We start from the raw sequence: 25,876 nt of genomic DNA, 5'->3' as shown, positions 1-25,876 counted from the left end.
TCACGTACATTCCTTCAAACATATTTTCTTTTTATTATTATTCTGTGTACTTGTTTCCTCTTTTTTTTGAATTTCCTTAGATTTGTTAGATTGATCAAGTTTTTTTTTTTTTTTTTTTTTTTTTTGAGACGGAGTCTCGCTCTGCCGCCCAGGCTGGAGTACAGTGGCCGGATCTCAGCTCACTGCAAGCTCCGCCTCCTAGCTTTACGCCATTCTCCTGCCTCAGCCTCCCGAGGAGCTGGGACTACAGGCGCCCGCCACCTCGCCCGGCTAGTTTTTTGTATTTTTTAGTAGAGACGGGGTTTCACCGGGTTAGCCAGGATGGTCTCGATCTCCTGACCTCGTGATCCAGCCGTCTCGGCCTCCCAAAGTGCTGGGATTACAGGCTTGAGCCGCCGCGCCCGGCCGATCAAGCTATTTTTTTAAATAACCATCCTTCTCTGTCTTCCTGTAGTACTCCAACCTAGGGCCTGGGTCATTGGCTGAATCTTCATGTGGACCCTTTGAATATTTTGTTTTTGTTGTTTCTTTTTAGACATTATTATACTTAAGTAAATATAACTAGTGAAGATGGACAGTGTGTGTGAAAATATCCTACAATCTTGATTTGCTACTTCACATTGATGTGCCTCAAAATATTAAGAGTATACCCATGTAACAATTCAGTATACTCAATTCAGTACATTTGAATTCTTCCTTACAACTAAAATGAAATTATATTTTATTCTAGACTTGGTCTCTTCATTCACTTGCTTTGATAGTGGATTCTAGTGGTCCGATGTATCGTGGCTATGTGGAACCAACATTGTCTCTAGTTCTTACCTTGCTGTTGACAGTTCCGCCTTCACATACAGAAGTTCATCAGTGTTTGGGTCGATGCTTAGGTGCTATAATAACTACTGTTGGCCCTGAACTACAAGGTAAGTAAATCATCTGAAATTAAGGAACCTAGACAGATAATCACTATCTTTAAATTTCCTGACTGTCACCATCACATTGCTTGAAGAAATTTTGTAATAACAATTACTATGTACTGAATACTTGGATTTACTGAAAGCCTGGTGTTCAGCTTTTCACATGTGGCATTTTGTTTAATCCCTATGAGAAACCTATGACATGATAATGTTTGTTGGAGTTTTGAGCAGAGAAAACATTTTAAATGAAATTTTACTTGGAGTCCCATGAAAACAAAGTTAAAAATGGAGTTCCTTTGGCCTAGAATGCTATCCACTTGTCTTCATGGACTTTTGCTTCACTTTTTTTGAACTCTAAGGATTAGGAACATAGCTTGAAAAACCACTGTCGTAAGGTAAATATTATCTAAATTTTGTTTTCTTTTTGTTAGAGGAAAAAGATATTAGCTAATTTTCTATGAGGAAGTAAACTGGGAGAAGATGAGTAACTTGTCTAGAGTTAGTCAACTTATGAGTGGCACATTTATAATCCTAAAGCCTATGTTTGTACCACTTAATTCCACTGAACTAATTCTACTAATGGTTAAACTCCCAAGTCAGCAAGTTATTGTAAAGCTATCCTGAATACATAACCCCCTTTCAGAGTTCCTTTTTCTCCTTTGTCATTTATTATGTATGTTTTCAGAGGGTTGAGCTTTTAATATACATTATTTAATTCTGTTAACAACCCAGACACTGATATTATCTCTGTTTTATAGATGAAATATTGAAGCTGATAGAGGTTAAGAACTTTTGTTGTGGGGTTTTTTTTTTTTTTTTTGAGATGGAGTCTCACTCTGTAGCCCAGGCTGGAGTGCAGTGGCGCAGTCTAGACTCACTGCAAGCTCTGCCTCCCGGGTTTATGCTATTCTCCTGCCTCAGCCTCCCTCCCGAGTAGCTGGGACTACAGGCTCCCGCCACCATGCCTGGCTAATTTTTTGTATTTTTAGTAGAGACCAGGTTTCACCATGTTAGCCAGGATGGTCTTGATCTCCTGACCTCGTGATCCGCCCACTTTGGCCTCCCAAAGTGCTGGGATTACAAGTGTGAGCCACCGCGCCCAGCCAAGAGGTTAAGAACTTTTACAAGGTTTTGGAAACTAGTGAGTGCTTGGAGTAAGAAGTGAAGCCCAGATCAATCAATTTCCGATGCTTGCGTTCTTTTTTTTTTTTTTTTTTTTTTTTTGAATCTGTTACCCAGGCTGGAGTGCAGTGGTGTGGTCTCAGCTCACTACAACCTCCGCTTCCTGAGTTCAAGCAGTTCTCCTGCCTCAGCCTCCTGAGTAGCTGGGATTACAGGTGCCTGCCACTACACCCAGCTAATTTCTTGTATTTTTAGTAGAGACGGGGTTTCACCATGTTGGCGAGGCTGGTCTCGAACTCCTGACCTCATGATCTACCCGCCTCGGCCTCCCAAAGTGTTGGGATTACAGGCCTGAGCCACCATGCCTGGCCTTTTTTTTTTCTTTGTTTTGTTTTAAGAGATGGGGTCTCGCTATGTTGCCCAGGCTGTTCTCAAACTCCTGGCATAAGCAGTCCTCCCACTCCCATCTCAGCCTTGCAAAGTGCTGGGATTACAGGCACGAGCCTCCCCGCCTAGCCCGTTGCCTGCATTCTTAATCCCTATGCTATGTTGCCTCCATTTTGACAGGTATTTTTAAAAAGAGAGGAAAAGGAAAAAGACTTACAGAAAATGCTAGAAATTGAAAAATATGTGATTTTTTTGTTTGTTTGTTTTTCTTTTCAGGGAGACAGAGACTCGCCCTGTCTCCCAGACTGGAGTGCAGTGGCATGATCTTGGCTCACTGCGACCTCCGCCTCCTGGGTTCAAGCAATTCTCCTGCCTCAGCTAACTTTTGTATTTTCAGTAGAGACGGGGGTTTCACTATATTGGCCAGGCCAGTCTCAAACTCCTGACCTCAGGTGATTTGCCGTCTTGGCCTCCCAAAATGCTGGTATTACAGGGAAAAATAGGTGATTTAAATAAGCCTCTTTCTAAGACCCATTGTCCTCCTTGGGAAAGTGAGGATAGTTCTTCCTGTGAATATCACAGGGATATGAAGAGGATAAATATGTGCCTTTTATTAAGCATAGGTGTTTATCAAGTATTTTCTAAAGTGATAATGATAAGGCAATGCATATAAACTAGAATGTAGCTCTTAACGTGATTTTTATGATTTTCTTGTTTACATATAAAGATATGCATATAGGCCAGGTGTGGTGGCTCATGCCTGTAATCCCAGCACTTTGGGAGGCCGAGGCAGGTGGATCATTTCAGGTCAGAAGTTCAAGACCAACCTGGCCAACATGGTGAAATGCCATCTGTACTAAAAGTACAAAAATCAGCTGGGTGTAGTGGCACGTGCTTGTGACCCCAGCTACTCCAGAGTCTGAGGCAGGAGAATTGCTTGAACCTGGGAGGCGGAGGTTGCAGTGAGCCGAGATCACGCCACTGCACTCCAGCCTGGGCGACAGAGCGAGACTCCGTCTCAAAAACAACAGCAACAAAAAAAAAACTGAATAATAATTGGATGGAATGGTTATTTAGAAGATAATTGTTTACTAGGAATATTTTTGGTGGTACTAATAAAATAATTGTATTTTATATTTTCTTTCAATTTGCACTAGGAAATGGAGCAACAATTTCTACAATTCGTTCCTCTTGTTTGGTGGGTTGTGCAATAACACAGGACCATTCAGATTCTCTTGTTCAGGCAGCTGCCATATCTTGCCTTCAGCAGCTTCACATGTTTGCACCACGACATGTCAATCTATCTAGTCTTGTTCCTAGCCTTTGTGTAAGTATAGAGCTATTTCATTCATTGATTTTTAAGTTGTATTTTATTTTACATTTAAAATATTTCTATGGGTACATAGTAGGTATATATATTTATGGGATACTTGAGGTATTTTGATACAAGCCTGCAGTGTATAATAATCACATCAGAGTGAATGTGGTATTCCTCACCTCAAGCATTTATCATTTATTTGTGTTACAAATAATCCATAGTTATTTTAAACTGTACAATTAAAATTATAGTCACCCTCTTATGATATCAAATACTAGATCTTTGTTTTTTTGAGCTTCAGTTGTCATTTTATGACTTCATAAAGTCAGAAATATCTTGATGAACTGTTTATTTTCTCGCTAAGAATATATCACATTTGGGCTGGGTGCAGTGGCTCACGCCTGTAATCCCAGCACTTTGGGGGGCTGAGGCAGGCAGATCACTAGGTCAGGAGTTCGAGACTAGCCTGGCTAATATGGTGAAACCCCATCTACACTAAAAATACAAAAATTAGCTGGGCATGGTGGCACGCACCTGTAGTCCCAGCTACTCGGGAGGCTGAGGCAGGAGAATCGGTTGAATCCAGGAGGCAGAGGATGCAGTGAACCGAGATCGCACCGCTGCACTCTAGCCTGGGTGACAGTGCAAGACTCAGTCTCAAAAAAAAAAAAGAATATATCACATTTTTAGTTTTTCCTACTCAGAATTTTATTTCCTAAAACTTGATTGATACTTCTGAGTATCTGTTGCTATCATTATAATTGTTAATTTATTCATTCATTAAATACTTACTGATAGCCTGTTATATGTCAGGAACCATGCAACATACTGGAGATAACATTTGTGGATGAGACAAGATCAAGCCTCTGTTATAGTAAAGTTTATAGTTTACAAAGGAATATGGAAAAATATTATTTACAGATAAGTACTATAAAAGCCTGGAGGAAAGCATAAGAGAGCATATAGCAGGACACCTATCATAATCCTGACATTCAGAAAAGATTTTCATTAAAAAATGTATTTAACGCCAGGCGCGGTGGCTCACGCCTGTAATCCCAGCACTTTGGGAGGCTGAGGTGGGTGGATAACCTGAGGTCAGGAGTTCAAGACCAGCCTGGGCAACATGATCAAACCTCATCTCTACTAAAAATACAGGAATTAGCCAGGGGTGGTGGCAGGTGCCTATAATGTCAGCTACTTGGGAGGCTGAAGCAGGAGGATCACTTGAACCCAGGAGGCGGAGATTATAGTGAGCCGAGATCACGCCATTGCACTCCAACCTGGGCAAGAAGAACGAAACTCTATCTCAAAAAAAAAAAAAAAAAAAAAGATATTTAAGGTGTGATTTGCAGAATAAATAGGAGTTGGTTTGCAAAGGGCATGATATTGAAGTAGACAGCGTTTACTTTTAGACAGGAAGAAAAATATGTGCAAGGCCCTAAACTGGGAAGGGCTGTCAATACATACATTTAAAGAGCCAATTAGTTAGTGTGGTTAAGGCTGAGAGAAGAGGCAGACGTGGGGTCTAGAGGAAATGATGAGGCTGGACAACTAACCAGGTGACATACTGCACAGACTTTCTACATATATAAAACCTTTGGACTTGATTCTAAAAGCAGTGGGAAACCATTAGAAGGTGTTCTGTGCAGGGGAGTGACATAATCAGATTTGCACTTTTTACATTTTGTTCTTCCTGCATGATAGAGATTAGACTCTACAGGGTAAGAATTGTGGTATTCTCAGAAGAAGTTAATAGTGATTTGTCTAAGTAGTAAGTGAATGAGGAGAAATCAGTCGATTTGGGTAATATTTAGGATGAAGTATTTGTTCATTAATTGGCTCTCAGTGGGGCATAGTTGGGGAAGAGGGTTAGAAGGATATGGCCTAGGTTTTTGACTTGAGTATAGTAATGTAATTTCCTGAGATTGGCAACATTGGAGGAGGAGGGTTGGGAAGAGTGGATATCATTAATTCAGTTTTAGACATGTGGATAGTTAGTTATATGGGCCTGGAGCTCAGAAAAGAGAGGTCTGGTTAAAGAGGTAAATTTGAGAGACATAAGCATTTATATGGAAAACAGAGACATAGGAGTAGATGAGATCACCAAGGAGAGAGTCCTGATTGAGGAACCCTACTTAAAAAATTCGGAAAAGAGAAAAGGAGTCAGCAAGGAATATGTAGAAGCAGTTAAGAGAGATTAAAGAAGAAATAGAGGTTGTGTTGTTCACAGAAGCTAAATGGAGTAGAAGAGTGGTGTTTTTGGAAAAATTGACAAGCTGGTTCTAAATTTAATAGGGAAATGCAAAGTGCTGATAAAGATCAATGAAGTTGGAAGATTTACTATACTTACTATCAAGATTTGCCATAAGCTCCAATGAGAAAGACAGGGTAGTATTGCAAGTATACACAAGTAGACAAACGGAACACAATGGAGTGTCCAGAATTGAATTCACACAAACACAGTCATATAACTTACAACTTTGGCACATGTTACCACTACAGTGTGGATAGGATTATCTTTTCAATAAATACAGGGACTGAAAGATACCATTGATTGTACTTTACAACTCTAATATCACAGATGTTAAAATGAAAGAGAGAAGTACACCTGAGAATAACTGCAGTGGAGTTTTTGAAAACACTTTGTAAAGTGTTTTATTTCTTTCACTTAGGCTTTGCCAGTCAACATTTGTTGAATGTATTTTCTGAGCTACAATTCTCTGTAATTGTTACTAAATTAAAATTTTATGATGTTCTCCATATATATTTTATCACTGGATTCTTACAGCAGTTGTGTAAGATGGGTGGGTTGGATGTTGTCCCCACTGTAAAAATAAAAAGGCAGAAACTTCAAGAGACTAAGTGACTTGTTCTTCCCATTTGATATGACCATGCTTGAGCTTTCTAATTAATTATGGAGTGTTTGAAATTTCCAAAATGTCTTTATTTTCGGGAAGAAGAGTAAATAAAATCCCAGTGCTTTGGGAGCCCAAAGCGGGCAGATCACTTGAGCGCAGGAGTTTGACACTAGCCTGGGCTATAATATAGTGAGACCTTGTCTCTACAAAAAAATCAAAAACTGAGGCGAGAGGATTGCTTGAGCCCAAGAGGTTGAGGCTGTAGTAAGCTGTGATTGTGTCACTGCACACCAGCCTGCGTGACAGAGTGATACCCTGTCTTAAAAACAAAATAAGCTCAAGCCTGTAATTGAGCACTTTGGGAGGCCGAGACGGGCGGATCACGAGGTCAGGAGATCGAGACCATCCTGGCTAACACGGTGAAACCCCGTCTCTACTAAAAAAAATACAAAAAAACTAGCCAGGCAAGGTGGCGGGCGCTTATAGTCCCAGCTACTCGGGAGGCTGAGGCAGGAGAATGGCGTAAACCTGGGAGGCGGAGCTTGCAGTGAGTCGAGATCGCGCCATTGCACTCCAGCCTGGGCGACAGAGCGAGACTCTGTCTCAAAAAAAAAACCAAAAAGACAAATAACCAAACTATTTTGTTGATAAAAATCTGTCAGATTTTTTTCCTCCTCAGTTATAGTTTATTTTTATTAATGCTTGGTATAAATTTCATGGGCTATGATTTCATGCAAGTATATCTTGAGTTCCAAATGCTCTATTAATAGCCTAAAAATATACTATCTGGCATTGTGAAAGGAGGTATATTCCATACACCTGTTCTCCATCCCCATCATTTGGTCTGGGATTCTTTCTGAAAGATTACTTCCTTGCTTAAAAAGCAGCACATGGAACATAATTTAATATTTTCTTCATGAGTCAGATTTATAGTAACAGTTATAATAGCTTACATTTACTGAGCAGTTACCATGTGCTAGCCAGCATTGTAAGCATTTTACTTATTTACACCGTATTCCTGTGAAGAGTTAATATTCCCACCATACATGTGGGCAAATCAAGGCACAGAGGGGCTGAGTAACTTGTGTAAGGTGTCACAGGAATAAGTGACAGAGCCAGGATTCAAACCCACTTTGGCAGCTGTGCCTGAATTCTTAACTTTTATGCCATGCTGCATCTTATACTTTTATGTTTTAGAGTGTACTATATTCGGGGACCTTGCAGATGAAAAAAAAAGTCTGTAGCAAAAGGCCCCATTTTGCAATTTTTTCAGGTGATTATGTTTGCTTGATTTGGTTTTTTCACTTTACTAAATAACCTCCTTTGCTTTCAAATGTTACGGTGTGCTCTGCCCCTTAACTTTTCATTCACTACGTCTGATCTCTATATGCTTAAAACATTTAGATGACAAAGTTGAGTAGGACCATGTGTAAAATAAGATGTGCAGAAAGTCCTTCTGGATTTTTCATGTAAGTATATTGTATGAACTTTAGAGCAAAGATCTTGGGACAGTTATTTTGGCAACTAACATATTTTTCATATATTTTCTTAGTAGTAGTATTTTGTCAGAAGGCCATCATTTGACTGTATTTTAAACAAACTGAGGTTGTTAAATTAAGAGCATCTTCAGAAGTAAGATGTTAATATATATTCATTAGGGCCGAGCACGGTGGCTCATGCCTATAATCCCAGCACTTTGGGAGGCCGAGGTGGGTGGATCACGAGACCAGGAGTTCGAGACCAGCCTGGCCAACATGGTGAAACCCCATCTCTACCAAAAATGCAAAAATTAGCCAGGCGTGGTGACAGGTGCCTGTAATCCCAGCTACTCAGGAGGCTGAGGCAGGAGAATCGCTTGAAACTGGAAGGCAGAGGTTGCAGTGAGCTGAGATCACGCCACTGCACTCCAGCCTGGGCAACGAGTGAAAATCTGTCTCAAAAAATATGTGTGTGTGTGTGTGTGTGTGTGTATATGTATGTATATATATGTGTATGTATATACATGCATATACATTCATTAGACAAATAAGGTTAAAGAATTACAGCTTTTTTAAGAGAAATTGCCTAACATTGTTATGGTTTACAGGTTCACTTATGTAGTTCCCATTTGTTACTTCGACGAGCAGCTGTGGCATGTCTTCGGCAACTGGCACAAAGAGAAGCAGCTGAAGTTTGTGAATATGCCATGAGCCTGGCAAAAAATGCAGGGGACAAAGAGAGTAGTAGTGCCAGTAAGTTATATTATTGGTCAATATTCTTTTTTGTTTAAATACTTTTACATTTCAAATAAGTACTATTTATCAAATAACATTTTTGTGTTGAAATGTGGCCAGATGTCTTATTCTTTGAAATAAAACCATTACCACTTTAAAAATTCCAATGTGGTTTTCTTGGTAATTTCGCATTTTTGCTTTTTAAAAATTTTTGCAAGTCGGGCATAGTGTCGTGTACCTGTAATCCTAGCTACTCAGGAGGCTGAGGCAGGAGGATCACTTGAGCCCAAGGGTTCAAGGTTACGATGAGCTGTGATCACACCACTGTGCTCCAGTCTGGGTGGTAGAGTAAGACCATGTCTCCTAAAGAAAGTAAATAAATAAGTAAAAAGTTGGGTGTGAACGACTGGATTTAGAAAAAAATTATTTGTAGCTTAAACTGAGTAATATTTAGTATCAGAATATTTCTGCCATTTCTTGAGGATGTTTTAGGGGCACTTGAAGGTTTCCAGTTCTGGATGGTAGTTAGCCTTTTGTGATGTAATTTTTCCTCTAAGAAGGTAAGACCAAAGTAGCCAATAAAGCTATGAAATATCAGATGTTTGGTAGCAAAAGGTTGATTTTTGCTTCCTTTAGTTCTTTCTGCTTTTTGGACGGTTTTAGGTATAGCTTAAATTCCTGGCTGGTCTTCTGATATCTGGGTGTAGGTAGTTTGGAAACTTTTTAAGAGTTTAATTGACAGAGGTATTTCCCCGATTATGAGGGAAAATTTTTACTTATAAAAGTTTTCTGATGCCTAGAATCCGCTTGGATACAAAGAAGCAAGATACAAGAATAACTTCAATTTTAGCATAGCATAAGAACTTTATTAACAGCCATACAGTATTGTAGAATATTAAAGAAGTTTATTAGGCTGGGCACGGTGGCTCATGCCTGTAATCTCAACACTTTGGGAGGCCGAGGCGGGCGGATCATGAATTTAGGATATCAAGACCATCCTGGCTAACATGGTGAAACTCCTTCTCTACTAAAAATACAGAAAAATTAGCCAAGTGTGGTGGCGGGGGCCTGTAGTCCCAGCTACTCGGGAGGCTGAGGCAGGAGAATGGCGTGAACCCGAGAGGTGGAGCTTGCAGTGAGCCAAGATCGCACCACTGCACTCCAGCCTTGGTGGCAGAGCAAGACTTCATCTCAAAAAAAAAAATAAAATAAGGTTATGATAAAAATCTAACAGTAGACATTATTGCTTTTTGGAGAGAAAACATCACCAAAAGTAGTTACAGACCTCTTCTGAATACATATAAATTTTCAGAACTTCTACATGTCGGTTGCCATAAACAAAATTGAGACTACTTGGAAGACTGAGACAGATCCCTTGAGCCCAGGAGTTCAAGTCCAACCTGGGCAACATAGTGAGATCCTGTCTCTTAAAAAAAAAAGAAAAGAAAAGAAAGACAGCTAAGATAGGGAAAAATATTTGCAAAATATATTTTTTATTAACTAATTTTATTTACTAATGTACTTATTTATAAAAGTGTTTAAAGCTTTTACAAATGAGTATGTTTGGAGTCCCCAAGATCACCTCCAGGTTTGATGATTTCCTGGGTGGACTCAGTGTATAGGCATTTTCCTGGCTGTGTTTATTATGACAAAAGGAAGAAAAGGTGTGTAGGATGAAGTTAGAGGAAACCAGGCACAAGCTTCCCAGAGCCCTGTCCCCATGGAGTCATACAGATTGCAACCCAGCAATGGGTTATGACAACATGCGTGTAATGTATTCTCCCAGAGAAGCTTATTAAAGACTTAATGCCCAATGTTTTTACTGGGGGCTGATCCCATAGGCATGGCCTGCCTGGCACATACCAAAAGTTCAGACTCTCAGAAGGAAAGCAGATGTTCAGCAGAAGCCACAGTTTAGGTACAGTGAACCACTTTTATCAGGGAATTAATAGGGAAACCTCTAGAAACCCAATTCCCAGATGCTAGCCAAGGGCTAACCTTGCAATTAAGTCTTACTAAGGTAGTGTTAGGCCTGCAATGTTAATTTGTCTTTGCACCTTGTAAAAACCACTAGAGCACGTTTTATAAAGAAAAAATAACAAGTATCTTTAACTTCCAGTGATTTAACAATTGCATGTTATTATACTCATAAGATAGCATTTTTCTTCTATAAAACCAATCAAGATTAAAAATAATTATAACCAGTGTTGGGAAAAGTAGGAATAGATATTTCTTGTACTACAGATAGAAATGTAAAAATCACGCACATTTCCTGGAGGGTTTTTTGGCACTATGTCCTTGAAGTTTTCAAAATGTGCTTACCCTTTGACCTAGAAATTCCCTTTTAAGGAATTTGTCCTCTAATCAGTTAATTTTCTTTTAAGGAATTTGTCCTCAGTGATTAATCAATTAATTTTATCCTAATGTATTGGTTTGCGGTGTAGCCATTAACATTCATACTATAGAAATGTAATTAGTGAAATGGGAAAATATTCACTATGCACTGCTAAGTGAAAGAAAAGTCTCTGTGCCTAATCTCTTTCTAATGTTCTCTTTTCTTGGAACCTTTTCATTTAACTTTTTCTATTGTTTTAGAATTTTACTCACTATGGCTATTTTCTTCAAACCTCACTATATTCTGTATTTGGGGTGACACAACAAAAATAGTTACCTTTCAGCTCCATTCCTCTGTCTTACTCCCTTCAGGGTTCAGAGGGCTGTAGACTTCAGAGGGCATAGTAATACTCATTCTTAAAGCCACCAGTTATATACTACTGTTCTTTACAAGAATGAAAAGATTTTCCGGTGAAGCAAGAAATTTAACTAATATTTCATGACGTTACTTTTTAGTGAATTTTCCCAATTTTTATTTATTTTTTATTTTTATATTTATTTATATATTTATTTATTTATGAAACAGTCTCACACTGTCACCCAGGCTGGAGTGCAGTGGCATGATCTCGGCTCACTGCAACCTCCACCTCCCAGGTTCAAGTGATTCTCCTGCCTCAGCCTCCCGAGTGGCTCGGATTACAGGCACCTGCCACCACACCCGGCTACTTTTTGTATTTTTAGTAGAGGCAGGGTTTCACCATCTTGACCAGGCTGGTCTTGAACTCCTGACCTTGTGATCTGCCTGCCTCAGCCCCCCAAAGTGCTGGGATTACATGTTTGAGCCACTGCACCCGACGGAGTTTCCAGGCTGGAGTGCAGTGGCACAATCTCGTCTCACTGCAACCTCCGCCTCCTAGGTTCAAGAGATTCTCCTGCCTCAGCCTCCCGAGTAGCTGGGATTACAGACACCCGCCACCACACCCAGCTAATTTTTGTATTTTTAGTAGAGACGGGGTTTCACCATGTTGGCCAGACTGATCTCGAACTCCTGACCTCAGGTGATCCACCCACCTCCGCCTTCCAAAGTGCTGAGATTACAGGTGTGAGCCACTGCGCCCGGCCTTGGATTTTGCCAATTTTTTTTTGTCCTTTTTTTTTTTTTTTTTTTTTTCCTTTTTGTGGAGAACGAGGTCTTGCTGTATTACCCAGGCAGGTCTCGAACTCCTGGGCTCAAGCTATCCTCCCGCCTCTGCCTCCCTGAGAGCTGGGATTACAGGCGTGAGCCACCGCGCCCGACTAGGATTTTGCCAATTTTTAAATGAACTGTTAGGATACAGTCCACTTAGAGTTTGTGTTCTGACTTTATAAAATTTTTAAAATCTGAACTATAAGACTAAGTTTCAATTTATTCTTCTAACAAATAAAACAGTTTTTTAGTTTGTTAAATATATTTAGCTGTATATCTCTTTCCCACACTTTTTCTTATTAGAATCAAATATTTATTGAGCGTTCCCTGAGATTTGTTTACAATATCTCAGAATAATCAGTTTTACAGTTCAAGGTTTTACTCTAATTGCCAGATTAAATTATGATTCCAAAGATACATAAACTAGAGGCCATAGTTAAATTGTATATAGCTAGCTGGTTTTGTGGCTGTTGTGAATTTATATGTAAGACTTGATCTTTATCATAATTGTTACCTATAGCATACACCAAAAATCCCATACAAATTCATTTGTAAAAATTATCTTTCAGATGTCAATCCTTTTGCACCTGGGGTTAGTTCTCGAAGTGATATCCATTGCCGGCACCAAGGTGTTAATATAACAGAAACTGGTCTTGAGGGACTACTTTTTGGAATGCTAGACCGGGAGACAGATAGAAAATTGTGTTCTGATATTCATGACACTTTGGGACATATGCTTTCTTCGCTGGCAGTAGAAAAACTTTCTCATTGGCTAATGCTTTGTAAAGATGTCCTGGCAGCTTCTAGTGGTAAGTATTTAATATGTGTTCTTAAAATAATGGAAATTGTTTTACTTCTGATATATACATATAGATATATGTATAAAGATACATACATGTAAATCTGAGCTTATGTTTAAAAGTCATAACTTTTGATCTACAAATCCCTGTCAAAATGTTGAAGGTTAAATTATGTTATAAACAAATGAACTTTTTTATATTGTTGGGAAAATGTATTTCAAAATTTCTTGGAACTTCAAACTAAATTTTCATACATAAAAATCCCGAGTTACTCTAGAGTAACACATAGTATGTAAAACTATTGAAATATGTAAATGTAGTTTACATAAAAGTAATTTATGTTATCCTTTCCTTGGCTTTTGATTTTTAAAAAAAAAGTTTGCTAGTTTTGCTGTTTTCCAGAAAGTAAGAATTTAGTCTTTTTTTAAAATTAAAAAAATTTTAACAATAATAACTTTTTAAAGGATCATTTTTGCTTATGTAAGGTTATTATGATATTCCTTATTCTTGTTATAGATATGAGTACTGCAACTCTCTTAAGTAGTGGAAAAGATGAAGAATCTGAAAAGAAGGATGAGATGGATGATGATACCATGTTTACCACGTTAGGTGAAGAAGATAAATCAAAGCCTTTTGTGGCCCCTCGCTGGGCCACTCGGGTATTTGCTGCCGATTGCCTGTGTCGAATCATCAATTTGTGTGAGAATGCAGACCAGGCTCACTTTGATCTTGCCTTGGCACGTTCTGCTAAACTTCGAAACCCTACAAGTAAATTTAAAATCAGTACTTACTCTCCCCAAAGCATTTTTACAGCTTGAGATGTTTTACTGCTATGAGATATTTTACTGCTATAGATGTAGTGTGCTTTAGAATGTGCCGTTTATTTATTGTAAGTTCTCTTGCCTTTCATCTTAGTTTTCTGTCCCCTCTATGTACTCTTCATCCTATTCATCTTCTGATTCCTATTGGGAAGATAAGTTGAAGAAGGTGGTCCACAAGATAGATTGATCTGTGTGTCTGTCTCTTTAATCATTTGCCCAAAGGATAATCATGGCAGTTACTTAGATTTTCTTAGTACATTGTCCTGGATTTTAGCATTTCAGCAGAAAGGGAATGGTAAAAATTTTTTTTTTTTTTTTTTTTGAGACAGAGTCTCGCTCTGTCGCCCAGGCTGGAGTGCAGTGGCCGGATCTCAGCTCACTACAAGCTCGGCCTCCCGGGTTTACGCCATTCTCTTGCCTCAGCCTCCCGAGTAGCTGGGACTACAGGCGCCCGCCACCTCGCCCGGCTAGTTTTTTGTATTTTTTAGTAGAGATGGGGTTTCACCGTGTTAGCCAGGATGGTGTCGATCTCCTGACCTCGTGATCCGCCCGTCTCGGCCTCCCAAAGTGCTGGGATTACAGGCTTGAGCCACCGCGCCCGGCCGGGAATGGTAAAATTTTAAGGCATATAAATAAAATGAGCTTTGCCATCCCGAGCCATGGAGAATGTCAGAATTCATGAATGCCCTGGTAGAGTGCAAACTCTCAAATTTCAGAAGTGCTATTAGGTATTTTTGAAAAGGTGAAAATTGTTTATTATGGAAACAATTTTTATCTCATTATTTTTTATCTTTTGTAAACTTTTTATACCGTGTATCCCCTGAATCTGATATTATAGGGAATTTACAAAGAGACCATCAGACCCAGTACCTTTGTTTCATAGTTGAAGAGACCCAGAGAAATTGAGAGGTGATAGAGTAACAGATTCCTTATCCTATAGTTTGTTGTCTCTTTATCACCCAATCATTTTTTAAATATCTGAAGACAAATTGTATGTATTAACAATATTGACATCTATGAATTGAAAATGCCTTTTAGGTTATTTCATTGTGTATAAGCAGCAGCAGAGCTCACATACATATTTTTAAAACAAACAGGCTGAGTGCGGTGACTCATGCCTGTAATCCCAGGACTTTGGGAGGCTGAGGCGGGTGGATAACTTGAGGTCAGGAGTTCGAAACCAGCCTGGCCAACATGCTAAAACCCCATCTCTACTAAAAATACAAAAAATTAGTGGACATCTTGGCACGTGCCTGTAGTCCCAGGCACTCGGAAAGCTGAGTCAGGAGAATCACTTGAACCCGGGAGGCAGAGGTAGCAGTAAGCCAAGATCACGCCACCACACTCCAGCCTGAACGACAGAGCAAGACTCTGTCTCAAAAACATACAAACTGTAAAACAGTAGTACAACATGTATAAAATGAGACTCTGAATATAAAGTATCAGCAAAGCACAATACATCATGAACACAGTGTTTTTGTTCATGTCATTATTCAGCAAATATTTACTGCATCCTATTTTTTGGTATACAGTGGGGATACAGAGAAGAAAAAAACATAGTCCATACCCTGGAAGAACTTATAGCCTAGAAGACAGAGAGACAGACTTCTAGGTCAAATGGTTGTGGCGTGTCCTAATAGTAATATGTTAAAGTACTTTGAGAACATTAAAAAACATATAGTATTCATTTCCAATAAAGCCAGGGAAGACATCACAGAAGAGGTTATTTTGAAGTTTTAAAGGCAGAGAAAGGGTTAGAAGAGACTGATGGCATTAGTTTTCTATTGCTGCTCTAACAAATGCCCACAAACTTGGTTTAAAATCACACAAGTTTATCATCTTACAGTTCTGGAGGTCAGAAGTCTCGCTGGGGTAACATCAAGGTGTCGGCAGGGCTGTGTTCCTTTCTGGAGGCTCTAGGGGGCATCCCTTTCCTTTTCTTTCCAGCTTGTATATGCTGCCTGCACTCTTTGGCTCACAGCTCCCTTTCTGTCTTTTCAAAGGCAGCGGCGTTAAATCTTTCTGTGATGCCTCTTCAGTCCTCACGTGTCTCTGACTGCAGCCAGGAAAGGTGCTCTGCTTTTAAGGACTCATGTGATTAGATTGGGTCTGCTGTGGTAATTTAGGCCAGTCTCCATGTTTTAAACTCCATAACCATAATCACATCTGCAGAGTCCCTTTTGCCCTGCAAGGTAACATAGTCACAGGTTCTAGAGATTAGGTGTGGAGATTTTGGGGTGTCAGTATTCTGCCTACCACACTGGATTATTAGAAGCGGAGGGATTCAACATGAAAAAGCTGATTGCCAAAAAATAAATAAATAAAAAGAATCAGAGGAAGTAAGAGAATTTGTAAAGCCATGGAATCGTAAGTGTGCGTACTACATTTAGCGAATAGTGAAAATCCTTAGGTAGGCCTTTCTTTCTTTGTAGATCTTAACTGTTGTTTTTCTTCCTCATTGTGTCTTGTCCTTTTTACCTTAGTGCTCAGAGGTCCTCACAGGTTTTTTCTTTATACATTGATGTTTTGCTTTTTTCAGCCTTCATTAATAATCTTAAGTCTGCTTTAATTTTTTTAATTTTCCTGTAATTTGTCTACATTTCTCCCACCTCCATTGTATCATATCCGTTTTACTCTCTAAGATTTTCTGTTTTTATACCATAGCAGCCATGATTCTTTCCATCCTATTGAGGATGCCACATGATTTTTTTTTTTAATTTTATTCTGGTTTTTATAGAAAATTGTTTCCAGAGAGTAGCCATTTCTCTGAATCTTCAGAATCTTTCTTTTCCCTGGTTGCATTTTTCTTTAATAAACTTAATTGTTTATATATTCTTGAAGGAGAAGATTCCATATGTGAAATTTTCTCTCAGTGTGGAGGTGGATTGCCTGTGTTCTTTGTTGTTCATGTATTTCCCATCTGCAGTTGGATGGTAAGCTGCTGTAACAGCTCCCACCCAGATTCCAGCGTCTGGCATATTTTGCTCTGGATCCTTTCTAATGGGATGCTTTCTAACATCACCGCCTGCCATTCTGATTCCGAACAGTCATGGCAGAGTATATGAAAAAGTATAGACCCAGTAAATGTGCTCTTCAGGCTCTCCTGTATCATCTTCATCTCTTCATCTTCCTATCTCCCATGCTTTAATTGTAGAGAATTACTACTCCCCGCATATAATAAACCCCCTAATTATCTTTCCACTTTGAAGTTTTTGTTCAGTCCCCTTCTCATACCCACCTTTTCAAGAGTTCATTTCCTGGGATTTAGAAAAAGACAGAGGTCTTGCTTTGGAAGGGTAGACATAGAGATGGGCAGAGAAGCAGCAGCACTCTGGTCGTTGGGGAAAGTGGCACCCCTCGTTACAGAAGCAATTGCCTAGATTTTGGTTTGGTAGATTGATATAGTCCTAGACGTTGTAAATTAGGTGATAGAGTGCAGGAGGAATAATAGGTCTTTTTATTTACTTTCAGGTTGGCATAATATAAGTAGACCCATTTTAATCTACTTCCTATTGCCTTGGGAATTTTCTCCCAAATTTTGGCAATAGTTTATTATACCTCATTCTTGTTTGTTTCTCAATTTTTTTGTTGTAGTAAAATACATGTAACATAATAATTATCATCTTAACTTTTTAAGCTTATCACATGGGCAAAATTTGTTTAATTGACTTACAAATATATATATATATATCTTGTACAACAAGATGTTTTGAAGTATGTATACATTGTAGAATAGTTAAATCTAGCAAATTAACAAATGCATTACCTCACCTAGTTATCATTTTTGTGTGAGACCACTTAACATCCACCATCTTTGCATTTTTCAAGAATATAGTGTATTGTCATTAACTATAGTCACCATGCTATAGAGTAGATCTCTTACACTTATTCCTCCTATTTAACTGTAACTCAATATACTTTCACTGACATATCCGCATCTTACCCTTAACCACCCAACTTCTAGGTAACCACCATTCTACTCTCTACTTCTGTTAGATTAACTTTTTTAGATTCCACGTATGAGTGAGATCATGTGGTATTTTTCTGTGCCTGATGTATTTCACTTAACCTAATGCCTCCGGGTTCATCCATGTTGTCTCAAATAATAGAACTTTATTATTTTCTATGATTGAATAGTATTCCATTATGTATTTATACCGCATTTTCTTTATCAATTGATAGATACTTAGGTTGGTTCCATATCTTGGTTACTGTGAATAGTCCTGCAGTAAACATGAGAGTACAAATACCTCTTCAACCTACTTAGTTCAAAACCTTGCTTTTGGCCAGGCGCGGTGGCTCAGGCCTATAATCCCAGCACTTTGGGAGGCCGTGGCGGGTGGATCACGAGGTCAGGAGATCGAGACCATCCTGGCTAACACCAGGTGAAACCCCCATCTCTACTAAAAATACAAAAAAAATCAGCCAGATGTGGTGGCGGGCGCCTGTAGTCCCAGCTACTCAGGAGGCTGAGGCAGGAGAAGGGCGTGAACCTGGGAGGCAGAGCTTGCAGTGAGCCGAGATCGCGCCATTGCATTCCAGCCTGGGCGACAGAGCTAGACTCTGTCTCAAAAAAAAAAAAAACCTTGCTTTTATTGGTGGTATGTTTTTGCTTCCTTTAGGTGAGGAAGCACTGTGGGCTTCTAGCCAAATGTTTTCCCTTCTCTGCTTGCCTCCCACCTGCAAAGTGTGAACCAAAAAGTGACTGAAGCAGATATCAATTGATAGAGGCTTATTAGCCAAGGTTGAGGATTCACCTGGGAAAAAACATGGGTAACAGGAGCATCTGTGACCCATGTTTTTTCCAAATTGGGTTTTGGGAACTTCGTTATTTAAAGAAGAAAGAACAGCAGGAAGGGGGAAAAAAGGGAAGGGAGAGTAAGCAGTGAGGTAAATGGTTATTATCTTCCTGTGAGGCTTTGATTAGCCTCAGTAAATGGTTTTTTTTTTTTTTTTTGGAGACAGGGTTTCACTTTGTCACCCAGGCTGGAGTGCAGTTGCATGATCTCGGCTCACTGCAGCCTTGACCTCCCAGGTTCAAGGGATCCTCCCACCTCAGCCCCCTGAGTAACTGGGACTACAGGTCCACACCACCACGCCCAGCTAATTTTTGTATGTTTTGTAGAGATGAGGTTCACCATGTTGCCCAGACTGGTCTCGAACTCTTGAGCTCAAGCTATCCACCCACCTCAGCTTCCCAAAGTGCTAGGTTTACAGGCTGAGCCGCCTCACCCTGCCTAGCCTCGGTAAATCTACATTTTACATGTGAAAAGGGGGAATACAGGAAAAAGTCAGTTATGCACTGGCCTCAGCATAGAGAGAGGGATGATTTCTCATCTTGTCTTTGTCCTATACCTGTGAAAATAAGCTGGTAATTGACATTGTAAGGGTGAGATTCAACAGAACTTGGTTTTAGGGCTGGTTCTTAGTGGGGGATATGTATTTGGAAAGATGCCTTGTGAGCAATTTGTGAGAGGAGGCCATTTGGGAAGATTTTTGGCCTTCTGTCATTGTGGGAACGTGGCTTAAAATGAGGCAGTGACACACAGTTGTGAAATTACAGCTACCTGGGAGCAAAGGGAAGGCAGTATTGCAAGACTCAGTCCCCAAGCTTCACTTTCTCTTTGGCATAGGGAGTTTGGGGTCCCAAGATTCTATTTTCTTTCATAAAGTCAAAAGTATTAACTATCTGGTTCTTTACCTAAAAAGTTTGCCAAGCCTTTGTTCTTAAAGAATTAGAAACTGATTTTGGGAAAGTTACGTTAAAAGTATTTTGCATCAAATATCATTGTACATCCTATAACATCATCAACATTATTGTATATCACTATTCTTGAAAGATTGATATGGAAGTTGTGTTGAAAGAATATAGTATCTTTGCTGTTTTCAAAGTCATGAAATATATGGATTGTGTTTTTTATCAAAACTTTATTTCATTTCATATTTTTATGTTATTACACTTATTTTTGCAAGAGTTTTCATTTTTGCATTCTATTTTTATTTTTAGATGACCTCTTGGTACTTCATCTCTCTGACCTCATTCGCATGGCATTCATGGCTGCAACTGATCATAGCAACCAGTTGCGAATGGCTGGGCTCCAGGCACTTGAAGACATTATCAAGAAGTTTGCGTCTGTGCCTGAGCCAGAATTTCCAGGTCATGTGATACTGGAGCAGTATCAGGCTAATGTGAGATTTTCTATTTGTTTAAAAACTTAAAATTGATCTTTTGAAAGACGACTGAAGAAGTGCAGACTTCCTGAAGGACTGCATTTGGAACTGCAATCTGTTTATTTCTGTAGAATGTGTCTCTTTATCTCCATTGTCTGTTACCTAGTTTTAGTCACCTCACAAATGAAGAAATAAGTGTCAAGCTGTTGTCACTATTTTTAAGTTGTGATAACATATTAGTGATAAAACTAGAATAGAAATTCCAGCTCAGTTTTCCAGTCTTGTGTTTAGATATTTAGCCCTGCCCTTTAAGAGATAAAAGGAACCTTCAAAAGAGTGTTGTGGATTTGCTGCCATTATTTTTATATGGCAAACTTTCATAAGCGTTTTTAGAAATAGATAGCAGTTGCCCCTTGTATAATAAAGGATAAATTAACTCTTAAGAACAACAGTTAAAAGTATTACTGAGGTCAGGCACAGTGGCTCACAACTGTAAACCTGGCACTTTGGGAGGCTGAAGCAGGTGGATCACGAGGTCAGGAGATTGAGACCATCCTGGTTAACGCGGTGAAACCCCGTCTCCACTAAAAATACAAAAAATTAGCCGGGCCTGGTGGCATATGCCTGTAGTCCCAGCTACTTGGGAGGCTGAGGCAAGAGAATCCCTTGAACCCAGGAGGCGGAGGTTGCAGTGAGCTGAGATCACGCCACTGCACTCTAGCCTGGGTGACAGAGTAAGATTCTGTCTCAAAAAGAAAAAAAAAAAAGTATTGCTGAAAGAGTTAGATACTTTCAAAGTTTTTTGTTTTGTTTTGGAGACAGAGTCTCGCTGTGTCACCCAGGCTGGAGTGCTGTGGCGTGATCTTGGCTCACTGCAAGCTCCGCCTCCTGGGTTCATGCCATTCTCCTGCCTCAGCCTCCCGAGTAGCTGGGACTACAGGCACCCACCACCATGCCTGGCTAATTTTTTTGTTTTTTTAGTAGAAACTGGGTTTCACCATGTTAGCCAGGATGGTCTCGATCTCCTGACCTCGTGATTCACCCGCTCGGCCTCCCAAAGTGCTGGGATTACAGGTGTGAGACACCACGCCCGCCCAATTTTTTTTTTATTTCATTCAAAAGAGGGATCTGCTTGTTGCTCCTGAGATTTATACCTGTACTTATGTTATTCAAATGAGGCACAGTAAACTAATCCTAGCAATGGGGGTTATATGAAGGATAAAAAAATTTTGTTAACAAGGAAATAACAGTTTTTTTTTTTTTTTACTGTGATTATGGCAAAATCTTTGCTTCAGTACACTATACCTCATCTAAAAGTTGTGCTTAAATATATAAAAAATTTTAAATGTGAATAATGTATAATCTGTTGTTTTTACATCTTAAGTGAAGAAGTTATAGCTTCTAGCCCAACTGGCTATAGAAAACCTGTATACAGGCCGGGCGCGGTGGCTCAAGCCTGTAATCCCAGCACTTTGGGAGGCCGAGACGGGCGGATCACGAGGTCAGGAGATCAAAACCATCCTGGCTAACACAGTGAAACCCCGTCTCTACTAAAAAGTACAAAAAACTAGCCGGACGAGGTGGTGGGCACCTGTAGCCCCAGCTACTCGGGAGGCTGAGGCAGGAGAATGGTGTGAACCCGGGAGGCGGAGTTTGCAGTGAGCCGAGATCCGGCCACTGCACTCCAGCCTGGGTGACAGAGCGAGACTCTGCCTCAAAAAAAAAAAAAAAAAAAAGAAAACCTGTATACAATTGTTTACTCCCAAATACCCAACCTGTTGAAATGGTGGGTTTTTTAAAAAACTTTTTATGTAGAAATGATATCGCCAGCTGAGGGCGGTGACTTATGCCTGTAATCCCAGAACTTTAGGAGGCCTCCATCTCAAAAAAAAGAAAGAAAAAAATGCTATTGCTGGGCGTGGTGGCTCACGCCTGTAATCCTAGCACTTTGGGAGGCCGAGGCGGGTGGATCACCTGAGGTCAGGAGTTCGAGACCAGCTTGGCCAACATGGCAAAATCCCGTCTCTACTAAAAATACAAAAATTAGCCAGGCATGGTGGCACACACCCGTAATCCCAGCTACTTGGGAGGCTGAGGAAGGAGAATCACTTGAAACTGATAGGTGGAGGTTGCAGTGAGCCGAGATCCCACCACTTCACTCCAGCCTGCAGGACAGGAGAGCAAGACTCCGTCTCAAAAAAAGAAAAAAAAGAAAAAAAAGAAATCAAATTTACAGAAAAGCTGCAAGAATAAAATAAAAAACTACCTTATAACCCATATTCATATTTGCCAATTGTTAATTTTGCCTCACATGCTTTAACAATGATTCTCTCTCTCTTTCTTCCCCCTACACAGTTTTTTTTCTAAATCATTTAAAAATAAATTATTTAAATCATGTGCTTTTACCCTTGAGCATTTTAGACTATATTTTCAAAGGACAAGAACATTGTCTTATATGACTACAGAATAGGTAACCTCAAGAAATTCAACATTGATATACTACTTTTACATAATCTGTCATATTCCAGTTGTGTCAGTCAACCCAGTAACCTATTTCATATAGTATTCTTTCTCTACCAGTACAGAATCCAATACTGGCTCACATATTGTGATCAATTACCATCTGTCTTTAGTCATAAAGAGGGAGTCTCGATTCATTTCCTAACTACTATCGATATACCTGACCAACTGGATCTCTGTTATAAGGGAAGAATATCTCAACGTAGGAGCTGACTACATCTTACTCCTGTATTCAACTTATACTTGTTGTATCTAATATAGCTAAGAATCTATGACTGATGTGGGCTTATTTAAAACAAAAGCTCATATTCCTCTACTTAATAATATAACAAAAATGCATAAATTAATATTTTTGAGCAGCTTTTTAAAGCATCTCCTTTTGAGGTTAAATGACCTCTAGGGTCATGGAGTGACCGTAAATCTTTAGTACTACTCAGTTATTTAAAGAAATTGATCCAGATAGGAGATTGACTCATAAGGTAAATACTGTTAGAAATAGGTTTAGAAAAATATAGACAGAAAAAAAATCTAACAATAGCAATTTTTGGTATGTCTGATAACGTGACTTTGTCAGAAAATCCTGTTTAGTATGAAACAAAAATGAGAAAAAAAACAAGATTATTGTCTACTTGATATAACATTCATATAGATTTGATAATGATAACCTGGAAAGCAAAAGAAAAAGGGTATGACTGAGTTTATTATAAATGAAAAGAAATATAAGGGAGAGGTCATAAAAAGGAAAGGAACATAGAAGTGTTTTTGTGTGTTTTCATCTCCAAACACACAAGAGGCTTTATATTTACTACTTACCTTTTTTTTTTTTTTTTAATTATACTTTAAGTTCTAGGGTACATGTGCATAACGTGCAGGTTTGTTACATATGTATACTTGTGCCATGTTGGTGTGCTGCACCCATCAACTCGTCAGCACCCATCAATTCGTCATTTATATCAGGTATAACTCCCAATGCAATCCCTCAAATTGTAGGCACACGCAATTTTCTCTTTTTTTTTGAGACGGAGTCTCGCTCTGTTGCCCAGGCTGGAGTGCAGCGGCGCGATCTCAGCTCACTGCAAACTCCGCCTCCTGGGTTCACGCCATTCTCCTGCCTCAGCCTCCCGAGTAGCTGGGACTACAGACGCCCGGCTATTTTTTTGTATTTTTTAGTAGAGAGGGGGTTTCACCGTGTTAGCCAGGATGGTCTCAATCTCCTGACCTTGTGATCCGCCCGTCTCAGCCTCCCAAAGTGCTGGGATTACAGGCTTGAGCCACCGCGCCTGACCACCTTTAAAAAAAAAATGCCTTGGGCCAGGCGCTGTGACTCACACCTGGAATCCCAGCACTTTCGGAGGCCGAGGAGGGTGGACCATTTGAGGTCAGGCATTCAAGACCAGCCAGGCCAACATGGTGAAACCCTGTCTCTACTGAAAATACAAAAATTAGCCTGGCGGTAGTGGCACACGCCTGTAATCCCAGCTACTCAGGAGTCTGAGGCAGGAGAATTGCTTGAGCCTGGGAGGCAGAGGTTGCGATGAGCCAAGGTCGCACCACTGCATTCCTGCCTGGGTGACAGAGTAAGACCCTGTCTCAAAAAATAAAAATAAAAAATAAAATGCTTTATTTATTTTTCTAGGTGGGAGCTGCTCTAAGACCAGCCTTTTCACAAGATACACCATCAGATATAATAGCGAAAGCTTGCCAGGTAAGGAGAAAAATGGGACTTTGTATAGTTGTCTTCTATAAATTCATAGATATCTTAGCATTTAACTTGTGTGAAAGAATAGAGAAAAATTTGGGAGACAAACATGGGAGGATCGCTTGAACCCAGGCGTTTGAGATCAGCCTGGGCATCATGGGGAAACCCCATCTTTACAAAAAAATACAAAAATTAGCTGGGCATGGTGACATACACCTGTAGTCCAGGCTACTCGGGAGGCTGAGGTTGGAGGATATCTTGAGCCTAGGAGGTCAAGGCTACAATGACCCAAGATTGCACCACTGCACTCCAGCCTGGGCAACAGAGCGAGACCCTGTCTCAAAAAAAAAAAAAAGAGCAAAACTAAATAATATTTTTATCTTGGAAATACAACAGTGGCAGTTTTCCTTTTTATTCTGTATGAAATGATGAAATAATAATTAGGTAATAAACATTGTGGTTGAAACATTGTTTTTGACCACACATTATGAAAATTTTGCTAGTTTGTGGGTATTAAATCATCCTAAAGAGAATTTCACAATATAGACATTTCATTGCAAAATTAATCCCAGGGAATTATTCTCACCTTATTATATCTGAGAAGGCTCAAAAAAATACCACCAAAAAATGGCACATTTTCTTTTTTTTTGGAGGCTGAGTCTTGCTCTCTCGCCCAGGCTGGAGTGCAGTGGCGTGTGATCTCGGTTCACTGTAACCTCCTCCTCCCGGGTTCAAGCAGTTCTCCTGCCTCAACCTCCTGAGTAGCTGGGATTACAGGCGCCCGCCACTATACCCAGCTAATATTTGTATTTTTAGTAGAGACAGTGTTTCACATGTTGGTCAGGCTGGTCTCAAACTCCTGATCTTGTGATCCCCCAGCCTTGGCCTCCCAAAGTGCTGGTATTACAGGCATGAGGCACCGCTCCCAGCCCCCAAAAGACGTGTATTTTCTTATGCCTTTAATCAGTTTCTCTTTTTCATATGCTTCATTTTGAAAAAGGATTCATGTATTAAGCTCTAATCTTTTAGGAAATCAGGTTATTTGTCTGCTTACCTAAAGACAGAAGAGAAGCAACTCTCTTCTTCCTAGTTTTCTGGAGTACAGTGCTGTGGTCCGTCATTTTTGCTTAGAATCCATGGCCAAGCTTCATGTAACCTCTATGCAGAGAAGATTCTGCAATAATAGGTTTAAAATTCTGACTTTATTCTCTCTGTAGCTGAATACGAGTTTGCCCCTTCCTTCCAGTTTTGAGATTGATATCTCTGAAACCTTAATGGTAGGCAGTCTTCAGAGAAATTAACTCTTTTCACTGACAGGAGACCAGAGAGAGAAGAAACGTTGTTGATAAGAGATAGGTCTCTGGATCATGGTGCACACCTTCAAGTTCAACTAGGTAATTTGGTTTGGGATACTGCCACACAAATATCAAAAAATTACTGTCCATATGTAAATAAGTGTATCGTGATTATGTTTCAGAGCACAGCATTTAAGCAGACAAAATCTCCTACAATGCTCCTGATCATTAGAAAAGC

The 25,876-nt window shown here is 39.7% G+C and overlaps 1 protein-coding gene across 8 annotated transcripts in view; it reads left to right on the top strand.

Annotated features, from left to right (window-relative positions):
- The window catches only part of HEATR5B (HEAT repeat containing 5B), a 109,602-nt gene that overhangs the window by 46,348 nt on the left and 37,378 nt on the right, over nucleotides 1-25,876 (top strand). For all 8 annotated transcript variants that reach the window (XR_749080.2, XM_030921441.1, XM_030921440.1 and 5 more), the window contains 7 exons: nucleotides 731-920; nucleotides 3,581-3,750; nucleotides 8,686-8,830; nucleotides 12,902-13,141; nucleotides 13,649-13,900; nucleotides 19,961-20,142; nucleotides 24,281-24,349. Coding sequence is in view for 7 of the 8 variants with exons in the window: in XM_030921441.1 (XP_030777301.1) it covers nucleotides 731-920; nucleotides 3,581-3,750; nucleotides 8,686-8,830; nucleotides 12,902-13,141; nucleotides 13,649-13,900; nucleotides 19,961-20,142; nucleotides 24,281-24,349 (1,248 nt within the window). In the remaining variant the exon portion in view is untranslated. The remainder of the gene's footprint in view (nucleotides 1-730; nucleotides 921-3,580; nucleotides 3,751-8,685; nucleotides 8,831-12,901; nucleotides 13,142-13,648; nucleotides 13,901-19,960; nucleotides 20,143-24,280; nucleotides 24,350-25,876) is intronic.

The sequence above is a fragment of the Rhinopithecus roxellana genome, chromosome 17, assembly GCF_007565055.1.
Source record: "Rhinopithecus roxellana isolate Shanxi Qingling chromosome 17, ASM756505v1, whole genome shotgun sequence".
Lineage (NCBI taxonomy): Eukaryota > Metazoa > Chordata > Mammalia > Primates > Cercopithecidae > Rhinopithecus > Rhinopithecus roxellana.
Note: the sequence above shows the minus strand (reverse complement) of the source record. Positions and strands in the feature narration are given on the sequence as shown.